At 40.2% G+C, this 16,775-nt stretch overlaps 1 protein-coding gene across 3 annotated transcripts in view; it reads right to left on the bottom strand.

Moving 5' to 3' along the window:
* St13 (ST13 Hsp70 interacting protein) overlaps positions 1-16,775 on the bottom strand; it is a 39,804-nt gene that overhangs the window by 22,290 nt on the left and 739 nt on the right. For all 3 annotated transcript variants that reach the window (XM_029569161.1, XM_017801031.2, XM_008844822.2), the window contains 3 exons: positions 9,560-9,617; positions 4,664-4,736; positions 1,747-1,817 (listed from right to left, as the gene is read on the bottom strand). In XM_029569161.1, the coding sequence (XP_029425021.1) occupies positions 1,747-1,817; positions 4,664-4,736; positions 9,560-9,617 (202 nt within the window). The remainder of the gene's footprint in view (positions 1-1,746; positions 1,818-4,663; positions 4,737-9,559; positions 9,618-16,775) is intronic.

The raw sequence follows: 16,775 nt of genomic DNA, 5'->3' as shown, positions 1-16,775 counted from the left end.
TGTGTGTGTGTGGAGGTGGGGGGGAGAACACGACACACAGAGGCAATCTGTTCTCTGTGAGATAGTGCATGTGTGCATGCATGTAAAGAGGGACCATGAATGAGATTAATCTGCTGGGACAGGAGAACCTAACAATCTGATTCTAAAATTTATTTAGAGAAGCAAAATACCAAGAACAGCTAAAATATTCAAGTTTTAGAGGGTCTTTGTCCTACCAGGTAACAACAGAACTTGGTACACAGCTACACCATAAGACAAGGAAAACAGTGACACAAGCAGAACACAAGAGGGACACATACACATTCAACAGGATGTTTCAGGGCAGTCTGGCTACAAGAAACAGCCTCAAAAAAATAAAATAAAATAAAAATCAGAAGCAGGGATTGGAGACGTAGCTTAGTTGGTGGTGTTTGCTTAGCATGCACAAATCCCTGGGTTTGACCCCTACCATCCATTTGGGAAGGCTGAGGCAGACAAGTTCAAAAATCAGTCTGATCTAGAGACCCTTGTCCCCTCCCACCAAAACAAGAACTCTGCTATCACCACACCAGTGCTTTTAAACTCTTCCTTAGCAGACACCAAAAAACCTTTAAAACATGCCATGTATGGCTCTTTGGAAGGAATCATTGCTAATTTAAAATGTTTTTCAAGTCTCCTTCCCTAGTACCAATTTTGACTCCTCTGAGGAGAGGGAACTTCTAGCGACTAAAGCATTTGGAAAATAATGTGCACAAGATATCCCATTAAAAGACAACTGTAGAGCCGGGCATGTGGCACACGCCTTTAATCAGCACTCTGAAGGCATAGGAAGGTGGATCTCTGTGCCTTCAAGGCCAGCCTGGTCTACTTAGTTCCAGGCCAGCTGGGGCCACAGGGAGACCCTGCCTCCAAAAAAAATAAAAGAGACAACTTTAAGAGGCCTAAGAAATGGCTCAGAGGTTAAGAGTACTGACTGTTTGCAGAGGACCCAAGGAGCTCAATTCCCAGCACCCACATGATGGCTTACAACGATCCCTAACTCCAGTTCCAGGGGATCCAATGCCCTCTTCTCACCTCTGTGAGCACTGCATGACATGGGTGCACTTACATGCATGCAAGCAATACACTAATATACATAAAAATTAAATATATAAAATACATATTAAAAAAGAGACAACTCTAACACCAAAGACAACTCTACAAAGCTGGGGATAGTGATGCTGTGGCACAGACTGTCCTCTGAATGACAGTCCATGGACATCAGATGCCTTCTTCCCAAGCTGGGTTGCACCAGCTTGATTAGCACCATCACAAACAAACCTATTGATGCTCCGCAAGAAAGGAGGGGCCGGGAGAGTCGGTCACACCTCCCACCAGTCACCCTGAGTTGCACAAGGAGAGAGGGCTAAGGGCTTCAAAGTGGAAAAAGCCCATAAGGAGGGGGTAGTATGATAAAATGTTTGTCAGAATGCTGTAAGTCAAAAGAAGCTTTAACATGTACCTTTTATTATTATTTTTTTATTTTGGTCTTTTTGAGACAGGGTCTCCCTAAAGCCCCAAATGGCCTGGAATTCACTATGTAGACCAGGCTGGCCTCAATTTCAGAGATCTACCTGCCTTTGCCTCCCGAATGCTGGGATTAAAGGCATCTGCCACCACACCTGGCATAACATGTACTTTTATTGGGAGTCATTTCATAAAATAATTTCCAATACTGGGGAACTTCGCCTTTCCTAAAACAAACAGAAAAGAAGTCATTAAACTTACCTCTACATTTTCATCCCCCATTTCTTGAGGGGCATCGGTGTCTGGTTCAATTACACCTTCATTGTCAATTTCTGTGAATGTTGGGAAAAAATAAGAAGACCTGTGATATATAATACAGTGGCCACCACTCACCTGAAACTGCTAAAAACAGATGAACTGGGTATAGCTCAGTGGAGTGCTTGACTAATATGCTGGAGGTTAGGGGCATGATAAAGCTCAAAACACGCAATAAACCATTTGTCAGTGTACCTATGAACTATTTTAATTTAAACACTGATACATTATAAAGCACTTCCCTGTTAAAAACAATTATTTTGGTAAGACTACTGTTTTAATTGCTATACCAAGTCAAATAGTTACTGTAGTGGTAATCTTGGTGCACATTCTATTACATATAATACACCACTACTTTAGTCAGTCTCAATCAATTGAATTGGAATAAAACTTTTGGGCCCGTGATACGTCTAAGTGTGTAAAAGAGCTTGCTGCCAAGCCTGAACTTGAGCTCAATTCCCCAGAACCCAACATGGAGGGAGAAGAGAACGACTCCCCAAAGTTGTCCACTGACTTCTACATTCCCTATCTCAAGTCAAATAAATGTAAAAGATTCCTAAAGATGTACATTTCAAATATTTATGCAGATAGTACAAGTTATATCAAGATTAATATAAAATATAATAAAGTATTTCAATATAATTTATTTTTTTTAAGTGTAGGTTTTTTTTTGTTTTTTGTTTTTTTTGTTTTTTGTTTTTTGAGACAGGGTCTTCTTGTACTCCCAGCTGGCCTGGATTTCACAGAGATCCGCCTGCCTTTGCCTCTGGGATTAAAGGCCAGTGTGTGCCACCATGCCTGGCAATTTTTTTTTTTTTTTTTTGAGATATGCAGCCCTGGCTGGTCTAGAAATTGCTATGTAGACTCGGTGGGCCTCAAACTCTGCCCCTCCTGGGAGTAAAGAGCTGTGCCACCACACCCAGCAAAAGATTTATTTATTTTACATGTGTCTGTCTATGTGTATGTGTGCATACTAGGTGCATGCAAGTGTCTGTGGAAGCCAGGAAATGGCATTGGATCGCCTCAATCTGGGAGTTATAAGCAGTTGTAGGCCTCCAGATGTGGGTGTTGGGTCTAACTCAGGTACTCTGTAAGAGTAGCAAGTGCTCTAAACTGCTGAACCATCTCTCCAGCTCCCCAGAGTGGACAAATTTTAATTTAAAAATATACACTACTGATGGCAGGATATAGTCCCTAGGTCAGCATTATAACTAAACCAGTAAAGGCTGAAACAATGTAGGTGAATTCTGTGCTAAAAATGATTATGATCTGCTTCAATAGAGCAAACAAAACAGAACAGAAAACAGATAACATTTATTTTTATTTTATGTGTTTGAGTGTTTTGCCTGCCAGTGTACCGCTTGTGTGCCTGGTACTCATTGAGGCCAAAAGAGGGTATCGGATTCCCTGAGACCTGAGTTACAGATGATTGTTAGCCACCATGTGGGTGCTGAGAACTCAGTCCTTTGCAATAGCAGCCAGTGCTCTTAACCAGTAAATCATCCCTCCAGGCCCTCGCCCCAACTTTTAAAAAATAGGGGAATAACTGCTAACATTGTATGCAACAAAGGTGTAATGGGCTACTGTTGTTGCTGCTTTGTGGTGCTAGGAGTGGAACTGTGAGCCTGGAACACGAGTCTAACCTCTACTACTGTGCTGTACACTCAAACCCCAATGTGATGCTATCATGTAAGTAGACACTGTAAAGCTGGGATGGCAGTGATAAAATATTCCTTCATCAACCAACCTGCCCATCATCTAACGCTTGTTTTTGGCAGGATCACTGAAGGTCTCATCTCACAGTAAATTTTTAAAGTACACAATGCTTTAACCATAGTCACCAGGCAGTACTTTACACCACCAAAACTGGTTTGGCTTATAACTGAAAGTTCTACCTTTTGCAAAGAACAAAAGAAATTTCTGATCCATTTTTAACAGAAATTTGTCTAACTAAGTACAGGTTGATTTCACTCATAAAATGCTTTTAGATGGAATGTTGGGGGAAAAAATTATTAATTATGAGAATTGTTAGAAAATCATAAGACTTAAAAAAGGCATTTTTTAGTGAAAAGTGTTTACTTTAAATTAAGCCCAAAACTTCACATAATTATAATAAAAATCATTTTTTAGCAATGAAAAGGTAAACTGGTTAAAAAAAATTGAAAACTTATGCCAGGTGAGGTGGTACACACCTTTAGTCCCAGCACTCGGGGCAGAGCCGGGGGGATCTCTGTTAGTTCCAGGTCAGCTGAAGCTACAGAAAAACCTCACCCTCTCCAAAAAAAAAAAAAAAGCTACATGCTACATGTGTAAATTAATCCAGATTTGAAGACCACATGACACAAGGAAGAAAATAACTCAGTAACAGCTTTTGTATTGTGATTACATGGATGTTAGTATTTTAACTAACATGTCAATGGTCTGAGTAACATTATATTGTGTAAAACAAGCTCTGCGCTCTGCGGCTCACAGCTATAATCCCAGCACTTGGGAAGCTGAGGCAAGAGAAATGCCAGTAATTTAAAACTAGCCTGAACTACAATGAGACCCATCTCAAAAACCAAATAAATAAAAAATAGACTTTAAATATGTACATATTACAAACTGATTTAATCTGTTCCATTCTACTCTCTAAAAGAAGAAAATTGGGAGATTTATTTATACCACGAATATTTCTATTAGAATAAATTTAATCAATTAGTTAAAAAACAAAATCAATGCAGTCCAGGCCTGATGGCTGAGGCAGGACTGCCAAGAATCCAAGACCAGTCAGTCAGCTTGAGCTAAAGAGTGACCCTTTCTCAAAAACAAAAAACTCACACAGGATCCCATCATCAGTGTTATCAAATATAAATGTGCTCACCCAGATCACTTTCCTCACTTGACGGTTCATCTGTCTTTATGTTTTCCTCTCTCTTATTATCTGTTTTTTCTTCCTAGCAAAAGAAAATCAAATAATGTTGATATTTAAGAATGTACACATATGTATGTATATACACATTAACACAAATTTACACCTTAATTACTCAAATATATTTCAGTTGCTAATACTCCCTTGTTTCATTTCATTTATTTTTATTTCTTTTAACTATAGGTCTAGTCCCTTATCCAAAACTTAAGGATGATAAAATGTCAAGGGTTTCAGAAAGAAAGCAAAACAATTTACACACCATACATTAGATAACACTCTTACACAGGCACTACTATACCTTCTAACTCTCCATTATCTAACACCCTGGCTGGACATCATAGTAGCTTGTGCTTATACACAGCACTTGGGAGGTAGAAGCAGGAGGATCAAGAGTTTAATGTCAGCATCAACTAACTATATGTGAGTTTGAGGCCAGCCTGAGTTGCATGGACAGTCTCTAACAACTACAACAGTACAAATATTAACAAGCACATTATGAATCCATGTAAAATAAATATTCATGACTGATGGTAAAGATTTTAAAACTGCTAGGCAATGGGGTATGCCAATACTTCAAAGATTACAGAGGCTGAGACAGGAGGGTCACCTGAACCCAGGAGTTTGGGCAAGTAAATGAGACTGTGTTTGAAAAGGAACATGATTTCAAATCATGTTTTTCTTTACTGCCAAATTTCTTGAAGACTTTATTTTTCAAAAAGGGTTGCTCACAGTTTGGAAATTTCAACACAGTTATTTAGAACTGTAACACACAAACTTTAAAGATCTTAAAGGAGCACATGATGGAAAACAAACTTCTTCCCATCCTCTAGTACCCACTATGGCTTCTGAGATATTCCAATCCACAATATTATCTTTTCTTTTTCCTTCTTTTTGAAGAAAAAGGTCTAGTCCCTTATCCAAAACTTAAGGATGATAAAATGTCAAGGGTTTCAGAAAGAAAGCAAAACAATTTACACACCATACATTAGATAACACTCCCTCTAGCCCCAGCTGTCCTGGAACTCACTATGTAGACCAGGCTGGCCTCGAACTCACAGAGATCCACCTACTTCTGCCTCCAAGTGCTGGGATTAAAGGCGGGCACCACCACGCCCGGCTATCTTTTCTTTTTTAATATTTTATTATTCTTAATGTGTACAAGTGTATGGCCTGCATATATGAGTGCACCTGTGTCGTGCAATGCCGAGAGGTCAGAAGAGATCTGTGGATTCCCCTGGAACTGGAGCTAAGGACAGTTTGTAGCCGCCATGTAGGTAGGGAATCGAACCTGGGTCCTCTGCAAGAGCAGTCAGTGCTCTTAACTGCTGAGCCATCTCTCCAGCCCCAATATTATCTTTTCTTAAAAATATTTTGGGGGTTGGGGATTTAGCTCAGTGGTAGAGCACTTGCCTAGCAAGCTCAAGGCCCTGGGTTCGGTCCTCAGCTCCAAAGAAGAAAAAAAAATTGTTTTATTATTTTTTTATGTGAATGAATGTATTGCTTGGATGTGTGTAAGTTCACCCACGTCATGCAGTGCCCACAGAGGACATTATCTAATGGGAGATAACTTGACATAGTCTTCTACATTTATCCAGGTTCTGTATCTTAGAAAATGTATCACTATCAGTCAACATTTATTCACTCAACTACATCAATATATCAGAAGTTTGGTTAACTGGGTTTTGAGGGTTCCCCCCCTTTTATTTTTATGTGTATACATGTATTGCCTGCATGTAGGTAAGTGCACCTGTGTCATACAATGCTTGCAGAGGACAGAAGAGGCTGTTGGATCCCCTGGAACTGGAGTTATGGACAGTTGTTAGCTGCCATGTGGGTGCTGGGATTCGAACCTGGGTCTTCAGCAAGAACAGTGATCTTAACCCCTGAGCCATCTCTCCAGCCCCTCCCCTTTCATTTTTATTTTTTGGTTGTTAGTCTTAGCCTTTAATGGCTCCGCTATCCCTCCAGCCCATCCTCTTTCAATTTTTAAAAAGCAAAGTTGGGGCTAGAGAGAAGGCTTGGCAGTTCAACGTTCTGACTGCTCTTACAGAGGACCCAGGTTCGATTCTCAGCACCCGCACAGCAGCTATGAACCATCCTTAACTCCAGTTCCAGAGGAATCCGAAACCCTCTTCTGACCTCTGCAGGCATTGCACGACATGGGTGCACTCACATACATGCAGGCAATACACTCAATACACATAAAATAAAAAGAACAACAACAAATATTCTGGAGCAGAAGAGATGGCTCAGTGGGTTAAGAGAACTTGCTGCTCTAGGAGAAGACTTAGGTTCGGTTCCCAGCACCCACGTGGTAGCTCACAACCATCTGTAACTCCAGTTCTAGGGAAATAGACACCCTCTTCTGGCCTCTGATAGCACTAGGTACATACATGGTGCACATACATACATGCAGGCAAAACACTCATACACATTGAAAAAAAAAAGCGAAAAACTTTTTTCCTAGCTTTTCAAGACAAGGTCTCAATTACATAGCCCTCCTACACCCAGAACTTCCTATATAGACCAGGCTGGCCTTGAATTGCAATATCCACCTGCCTCTGCTTCACAAGTTCTAGGATTAAAGGCAAGAGCCACCATGCCTGGATAAATGATGAATTTTAGGAAAAAAAAAAAAAAAGAGTCTAAGCTACCACTTCATTTCCAAGTATTTGTCGAATCCTCACTAAATGTGTAAATTACTGAAAATGTTAGCATACACTTCTATTACTTTAAAACTTTTTATTTTTTGAGAGTGTAGCCCACACTGGCCTCAAATTTGCAACCCTCCTGCCTCAGCGTTCACAGTACTGGGATTCCAGATGCCTATCAGCACGCCCAACTTGGACTAATCATAATTCTAATCTAGCATACATATATTGCAAGTATGGAGTGTATTTGCATGCTCTTGTGTGTGCACATGCACACACAGGCCAGGTCAACACTGGGTGTTTTTCTCAGTTCTTCTCCACCTTATTTTTGACCCAGGGTTACTCACTGCACCTGGAACTCACCAATTCAACAAGGCTGGATGGTTAGCAAGCTTCAGGGATTCACATGTGTCTATTATAGAGCTGTGATTATAGATGTGTGCTGCATACCCAGCCTTTTAACGTGGTGCTGGGGATCCAAACTCAATTTTCATGCTTGCAGAGCAATCTCCCCAGCAAAACCCTTTGGGTTCCCCCACCCCCGCTTTGGAAACAGGGTGTACACCACACTGGCTTTGAACTTAATACATAGTTCAGGCCAGCCTGCAACTCCTGATTCTCCTTCCTCCACCTTCCAAAGCTGGGATTAGCAATGTATACCCAATGCAGTTAACTTTTACTACTTTTTGAGGTACTAGCATGAAACCAAGGACCTTGTGCATCAGGGCAAGCACTCAACCACTCAGCTATATATCCAGAAAAACCACAAACTTGTAACAAAAACTTTAGTAGAGTTGTAGCGTGCACAGTTTTGTCTTCATAAATGCTTATTAAATGGAAAATATGGCTCAGAAAACAGCAATACTGACAAAAAGAGATTTACAAAATTTTAGGAATTTGGCTTAATGTTTCTCAGTTCACTTGTTCATGTGCCTGGTGTGTATATACATGTGCCTGCATGTGTGCATGCAGGTGCATATATGCACTGCAGAGGCATCGTGTCTTTCTTGGTCGATCTCCATCTTACTTTTCTCAGACAGGGTCTCATTGAACCTGGAGCTTGCTGAGTTGGTGAGAATGGATAGCCACTGAGCTTACGAGAACAACCTGTCCTGTCTGCCTCCTCAGTACTGAGATCATAGGCCTATACTACCAAACTCCTTTCAACCCTCTTGCCTCTGTCTCCCAAGTGCTAGGATTAGAGGCATGTAACTTACAACTTATTTATAGCTTCTATTTTCTTATAAATTAAGCCTTAAATGTTTTAAATAAAATAGATTTTATCAACTTAAGACAGCTAATTAGAAAATACTGGGGAAAAAATCTTTTAGACATAATGTCAGAAAATGGGAGAAATGAAAACTACTTAAGAGTATGCTCTCAGCAAGGCACGGCAGCACACAGAGGCAGAGGCAGGCAGATCTCTGAGTTTGAGGCCAGCTTGGTGTGTACAAAGTAAGACCAGGGCCAGCTGGGGCTTCAAAAAAAAAAAAAAGGAGTATGCTCTGGTGGCTCAGGAGGCAGAGGCAGGCAGATCTCTGTGAGTTCAAGGCCAGCCTGGTCTACATGGTGAGTTTGATTAAGAGTATAGTTCTAAGAGTGTCATTCAATCTCTTCATCTCCAATTTCAACTACCAGCAACTCCACCTGACCCTACACCTCCTTCCCTAAGTGTGCTAGAGCAACACCAGGATTCATACTAGAAACTTCCCCTCAGGAGGGATGAGAGAATCACTGACTCAAGATACTTATTTCATCATGCTGGACCCTAAAGAGACAATAGCAAGCACAGATGCAGACACCTTGTGCTTTATTTACATGCCATGCACAAATACAGGTGACACATATACTGACATAGCTGACATCCAACCCAACTGTTTTAAACCAGTTTCCAGAAATTTGGTTAACAAAATTTTTCAAAAACAAAAAATTTAAAACAGATCTTATTTCCATGTGGAGAAATTAAGAATACTAAATTTGAGAACAGGAGTTTCAAAAACACCTGATTGTCCACACCTTTAATACCAGCACTCAGAAGGCAGAGGCAAGAAAATCTTAAGAGATCAAGGCCAACCCGGTCTACATATCAAGAGCCAGGCCACTTGGGGCTACAGGGAGACCCTGATCTCAAACCAATCAACCAACCTAAAAAATACAGTATTATATCACTAAACAAGCAAAAGAAAATTGAACTTACCTTTATGTTTTCTTCTGATTTAGCTTTATGAGTAGCGGGTGGTACTTTACCCCCCATGCTTAAAATGAAAAGAAGATGCTTGTTAAAAGTTTAGATGAACAGCTTTTCAAAAGTTAAAGAGTACAGTCTTAATATGAACGCTTTGTTATGTTTGGTTTTTTTCCCCCCAAGCTTGAAATTATTTTTAGCATCCTAGTTAATGAATCCCTTTCCCTGCTTCAGTAAGTTTAACAAACATATAGCTCCTCAGTACTCATTCCCAATAAAAGGCAGAGAACAAAAGGCAGAGAAATCATTAACGTGCAATGACAAAATCATTCTCCAAGTTACTAGCTTAGAATTTAGTAGGTAGAATACATCTGAAAATGAGCACTGACATTCAGGAAGAGTTCAGTAGCGTAAAAGAATTGCTTAGCATGCTGTGAGCCACTGGACTCTGCAAAGCCCTACTCCCCAAACAGTCCATGACAATACCATGAGTTATTTGAAAACTGAACATCAGAGAAAAAAGAAAAGACTACAGAGAATTTGTATGCTTCAACTGGTATAGCTCCTAGAGCACATAAGTCAAATGCCTAAAAGGGCTGATCAGCAAAAACAAACCAGCAAAAACAGAAGCAATATAAACTCCATGTAAAATAAGGATTAATTTGTACAACAAAGTACTACAAAACCCCCTTAAAATACCATTTCTTTTCTCAAGTTATTATTACTGTATATGTGGTGTGTGTGATGTGAGTGCAGGTATGCATGTGAAAGTGAGAGGACCACTTTCAAGAGTCAGCTCTCTTCTTCCCCTGTGGGATCCAGGGATGAACTCAGGTTGCTTTGTTCAACAAACACTTTTACCTGCTGAACCATCTTGCCAGCCCACCACTTCTTTTAATGACTAGAGCTGTACTAACTACATCTGCATTCCTTTCACTTGGGTAGAACTTGTGGATATAAGGTATAAGTTTAATTTAAATGGGTATCAGCATCCCAGAATTCTACACACCAATTTATACTAGTTATCAGTAAGGTATGAAAATTCTAGCTGTTCACTGGGCGTGGTGGCGCACCCCTGTAGTCCCAGCACTTGGGAGGCAGAGGCAGGTGGATCTCTGTGAATGTGAGGCCAGCCTGGTCTACATAGTGAGTTCCAGGACAGCTGGGGCTACAGGGAGACTCTGTCTCAAAAAGACCAAAAAAAAATTCTAGTTGTTCAGCCCTCTCAATGCCTGGCTATTACCCACTCAAAATTTTCAGCCTTTTTGGGAATACAAACACTTCACTGTGTTAAGTCCCTTTTTAAATATTTACTGGTCATCTGAACAGCCTTTCTGATGAAGTTCAACTCTCATCCAAATTTTCATTACACTGTCTTTACTCATGGCATTCTTTATATCCTATGAGTCTATTTTATGTGCTGCACATACCCGCTGTCACCTTTAGCCTGCTTTTTAAGTATCTTAATGTTTAAACACAACATAAAGCAGAAGTATAATCACAAAGCAGCAAGTGCAAAGGGGGGGAATTTTTTTGCCTTTATGGGAACTTTGTTGTTGTTTGATTTTTACTTTTTAAAAAAAGATTTGTTTGAGGCTAGAGAGATGACTCAGAAGTTGAGAACACTGGCTGCCCTTGCAGTGGACCGGGTTCGATTCCTAGCATTCACATAGCGGCTAACAACTGTTCATAACTCCAGTTCAAAGGGATCCAATACCCTCTACTATCTACAGGGCACTGCACGCACATGGTGTACTACATACATGCAGCAAAACATTCATACACAAAAAATAAAAAAATTTTTAAAGTTACTCTGTTTTTCTATTCTGTCACACACAAAAATACTGTCCATTAGTATGCTTAGCAAAAAATGGCTTCTACGTGACAAAAATTTATTACATAATCCAAAATGTCTTAATTTGCAATTCAGTACAATAAAATGATTTACTAAGAAGAAATAGGTATATAAAACAAAACAAACATTTCTATAGGGAAAACTACTTTTAAAATGTACACAGTAACTAGACACTAGCTCTTTCAAGTTAAATTTTAATGAAGACACCGAGCTTTTTAAGCCGTGTTTTTCCCAAGTTTCAAAATGCAGTGTCAGGAATGTAGAGTAACATAGTCACAACAGTTCAACACTGGGAACTGACAGCACTGCCAAGAAATGTAATACTAAGAAAAGACTAGACAAACCGAAGGAAATTCTAAAATAACTGCCTTATGCTACTCAAGACTGTCAAAATCATGAAAGCCAAGGTAAGGCTGAAAAACTTTGAGCATGGAAATGAACCATGACAAACTGAACGTAGCCTCTAATTCTGGGGATTCAATAGCATTAATTCATCCGTGCGTTTCTCAAGTGGAGAAGCTGTACTGAAGAAACTGCCCTTGTTTATAGGAAATGCACACTCATTCGATGGTGTGGGTCATCATGTTGGCAGTCTATTCTGCACTAAACTGAGCCAGAAATTGTTCTAAAAATACAACAGTTTTAAAAACAGGAGAATTTATTCATAAGCTAGATTTAATGTTTCTCACAATCGAAATTGTAGCTCAGTACTGGAAATTAGCACCAATTTTATACATAAAATTATCTTGCTCATGTTCCAAGACTTAGAACAAGTTAGTTTCCTGCCAAATTTCCATTTGGCCCTTGACAGCACAGGGTTCTGCATCAACCAACCAGGCAGGGCTGCACTAGGACCTTCCCCACAATGGATGCACAAAATGGAACCCTTCTATCTGCTTTGTGCTATAGTCATTCATGCACACGTATGAACAATGTTCTGTTCTGCATTCTGTACCAAGGGAAACATAGAATGTGTTTCTCTTCACATATTACTAACAGCCGTGCTCTATGCACCACGCTACAGGTAAATGGAGCATTAGCTAATCTCCACCGCTTTCATTATCACCAAATAAAATGACTGAAGTACATATATGGCACAAAGTTGTTAAATGGGAGAATATGGTGTGAGACAATGCTACTCCCTCTGGACAGACAGCTCAGCAGTTAGGCGAACTGGCTGCTCCTGCAGAGAACCCAGGCTCAGTTCCCAGGACCCCCATGGTGGCTAACTGAAGTTCCAAGAGATCCAATGCCCTCTTCTGACCTCCGCCAGCATTACACCACACAGGTGCGCTTACACACATGCAGGCAATACATTCATGCACATAAAATAAAAATAGTAATTTTTTTTTAAAAAGACAAAAATACCACAAAATGTATTTGTTGAAAAGGACAATTTGCTTCAATTCTTACTACTGGGTCAGATTCATTTCTCATGTTTTCTTTGTGCAATTTTGAAAGACGTTAAACCTAGATCTACAGGTTTCTGATCTAGCTCAACCTAACAGTGACAAGATAAACTAATTAAAGGCCTCAGAATCTATAAAAATTAATTGAACCCAGGGCCTTAAGCATGCCAGACAAGCACTCTCCCAACTAAGCTACACCCCCCCATCCAAAAGTGCAAGGGTTTTTTTGTTTGTTTTTTGGTCTTTTTGAGACAGGGTCTCCCTGTAGTCCCCAGCTGGTCTGGAACTTGCTATACAGATCAGGGTAAACACAGAGATATGCCTGCTTGCCTCCCAAATGCTGGGACTTAAAGGCGTGTACCACCACACCCGGTCCCAAAAGTGTAACTTAGACTGTTTTAACTTAGACTGAAATAAAGACAGGAAAAGCTTTTATGCTAATATCTCAATTTATGTGCAAAGGCTCCTACATATTTCAAGATGTTTCACTCCACACTTAATTAGGAATGCTACAATTTAGAAAAGAAAAAAAAATGTAGACTATACCCAGAAGGAAACACTGGGCTCATCCATGAGAAACAAAGTGAGATAACACAGCTATTTCAAGGAACAGCATGCCTGACAAGAATTTTGCAGACTTTAATTTGGAATACTCTACATAGTCACAATTTCTCCAGCATAAATTACAACATTCTTAAGAAATGTTTTTAACTTTTTCTTCAATATCCCATCTTCTCTAGAAAGAACACAGGGAAAACAAGCCTTGTATTCTCTCCAAATAGCATCCAATCAATGCCAATTATTTCTTCCTCTGGTTATGTCCATTTCACCTAAAATTTTACTAATGATTTGTTAATTTGGGGGTATTTTTTTTATAACAGTATACGAGTGGATGAGAGATCTTTGTTATTTTTGTTTTTAATTTCATGAGTGATTAGCTGAATGCATGTAAGTGCCCCATGTTCATGCCCCAGGTTTGTGCCTGGTGCCCATACACAGAGGCCAGAAAAGGGCATCGGATCCTCTGGAACTGGAGTTATGAGCCGGTTATTAGCCAACTTGTGGGTGCTGGGAACTGAGTCCTCTGCAAGAGCAGCCAGTGCACTTATCCACTTTAGTAAACTCTCCAGCCCAGTTGTTTTTGAGGCAGGGTCTCAGTATATAGCCCTGGCTGACCTGGAACGCCATGTAAATCAGGCTGGCCTCTAACTCAGAGACTCTCCTACCTCTGCCTATAGAGTGCTGGGATTAAAGGTGTCACCATACCGAGTCACACAAAAATATCTTAAATGAGGCTTAGGATCAAGTTGTTCCTTAGGAAAAAAAAAAAATTAAAATGTAGTCCTCAATTCCTAGTTCTGACCATCATGTAACAGAAACTTTGTTTCTTTTTTTCTTTTCTGAGGCAAGGCCTTACAATGTAGCTCTGAATGACCTAGAACCTGCCAAGTAGACCAGGCAGGCCTTGAACTCAGAGATCCACCTGCCTCTGCCTCCCAAGTGCTGGGATTAAAATCTGTGTCACACCTCACAAGGATTGTTTCTGAGAAAGCAAGGAGTATGCAAAATGGGACTTTTGGAGGGTACATGCAGGTGTGCAAGCCCATGTTGTTCAAGTTCTCTACACCTGACCTGCACTCCTAGACCTACAAAATAAATTATTTTAGTGTTTATAGTTACAATAATGTTTATAAATTCTCAGAATTCTACATATTTAACACAACTAGAAAACTGGTGGAGAGAAAAAAACTGAAAAACTTAATTGGAGAAAGATACCACCATACAAAACACAAATTTCCTATTTTGTTGCTCCCTTAGAAAATTCTGACTCAAAAAAATACTTTCAAATATTTAGTAACCATGAACTCATCTTCCCATAAGAAAATTACTTTACTAGCTTAATGCTTATGCCTTACTGTAGTACCTATTCACTCTGATGAAATGCAACTTTAATGTGTGGGGTTCTGTTTTATTCTTGTTTTATGGAGACAAGTGTTCTGCTGTGTTTACCCAAGTTAGTCTAAAACTACTGTACTCAAGTGATCCTGCAGCCTCAACCTCCAGAGTAACTGGGAATATAAAAAACATTCATGGTGCCCACTAGTTTTCCACTTTCAAAATTCCCTACTGGCAGTGATTCCCCCCCACACTGGTGGGAGGTGTGTGCTGGAACTAGCACTGACCCACCCAATAGTAGTAACGGTTTTAAAATCTCATGCTACAGAAGGCTTCTAGGCCTCCTTTTACCAACTCTGGTGACTCTTCTTGAATATGTAGAGTACTAATATATTACAAAGTAAATTGTTATTCACCTTTTTTTTTAAAAAAAATGTTTATGTATATGAGTGTATTGCCTGCATGTGAGTGCACCCGTGTCCTGCAATGCCACTGAGGTCAGATTCCCCTGGAACTGGAGTTAAGGTTAAAGGCCAGTTTGTAGCTGCCATGTGGATGCTGGGAATCGAACCCAGGTCCTCTACAAGAGCAATCAGTGCTCTTAACTGCTGAGCCATCTCTCCAATCCCTCACCTGTACTCTTAAATAGTACTTGGGTAGCTAAACAGGCACTAGGAGGCTTGGAGGCCATTCAGGATAAGATCCTCTCTCATCAGCTTTGGACCCCAACTCCTGTTTCCCTGTCAACACTAGAAAGAAGAATCAGCTTTGACCCTCAGTAAAATTTAAAATAAATAAATAAATAAATAAATAAATAAATAAATAGAGGGTAGAAATCAGGGCTTTGTTAGGTTAAGGGAAAGTTATTCCCTCTCAGGGAAAAGAATACAATCTGAGTTCTACCTGTCACTGGGGAGACCTGACATTCTAAGCTGCCTGATACATTACCTACATATTTATTGGTTTCCTCCCCTAAAGACTGTCAATCACCTGGCCTAGAACCCACCTCTCAGAAAAGCTGATGCACCTGAAGATACCCTAAGAGATGGGCAGAATAATTATCCCTGGTAAGATAATGAACTTACACACCCTATCTTTGCCAGCCTCTACTGCTGATCCTCACTCAGATTTTCCTGTATCGCCCACTGGCAGCTGCCAATATTTACAATTTGCCTGTCCTGCTTTTCCCTCAAACTCACAAAATTGTTCTCAGTCCATTTTTAAATCCTTTTATCAGAAAAGACTAAACTCAGAAAAGAAAGGGGCTTGAGAGACGGCTAAGCAGTTAAGAGCACTAGCTGTTCTTACCGAGGACCCAAGTTCAGTTCCTAGCAGCCAGATGGCGACAACGGTCCCTAACTCCAGTTCTAGGGAATCCGACGCCCTCTTCTGACCTCCTCTGGTACTGCACAACACGGGTGCACTTACGTACATGCAGGCAATACACTCACACACGTAAAACATGGTAAATTTAAAAAGTTTAGGGGCGCCCTAATTCCCCCTGTAATACTGTTTTCCAGCAGCTGGCACAATGTCTGTTCACGGAATTCCTCCTACGCAGGCAAAACACACTACAGTTAAAGACTGTCCTGCAAACATGCTGGTCTTTGAAATTTTTCCTTAAAGTGTCTTAAGTGACAGTTCTGCTACTCATGGTGGTGTGATTCCCAACTTAATTCCATGCAAATTAGAATCACTGGAAGGTAAAATACAGATTCACTATAAAGTCACCATGACTGCACAGTTTTGAACAGGATAGTGCATCAAGGAGTTCCTATGGGTCAAGGCGACTTAAGCAGGACGCCAGAGGTTAAATTTCCTTAAAGTGTCTTAAGTGACAGTTCTGCTACTCATGGTGGTGTGATTCCCAACTTAATTCCATGCAAATTAGAATCACTGGAAGGTAAAATACAGATTCACTATAAAGTCACCATGACTGCACAGTTTTGAACAGGATAGTGCATCAAGGAGTTCCTATGGGTCAAGGCGACTTAAGCAGGACGCCAGAGGTTAAATTAAAAAAAAACCCGACCTGAAAGATTTGTCTCTTCGGTTCTTCAACACTACT

The sequence above is a fragment of the Nannospalax galili genome, unplaced genomic scaffold (assembly GCF_000622305.1).
Source record: "Nannospalax galili isolate Female #2095 unplaced genomic scaffold, S.galili_v1.0 scaffold180, whole genome shotgun sequence".
Classification (NCBI taxonomy): domain Eukaryota; kingdom Metazoa; phylum Chordata; class Mammalia; order Rodentia; family Spalacidae; genus Nannospalax; species Nannospalax galili.
This window is presented reverse-complemented; position numbering and strand designations above follow the sequence as displayed.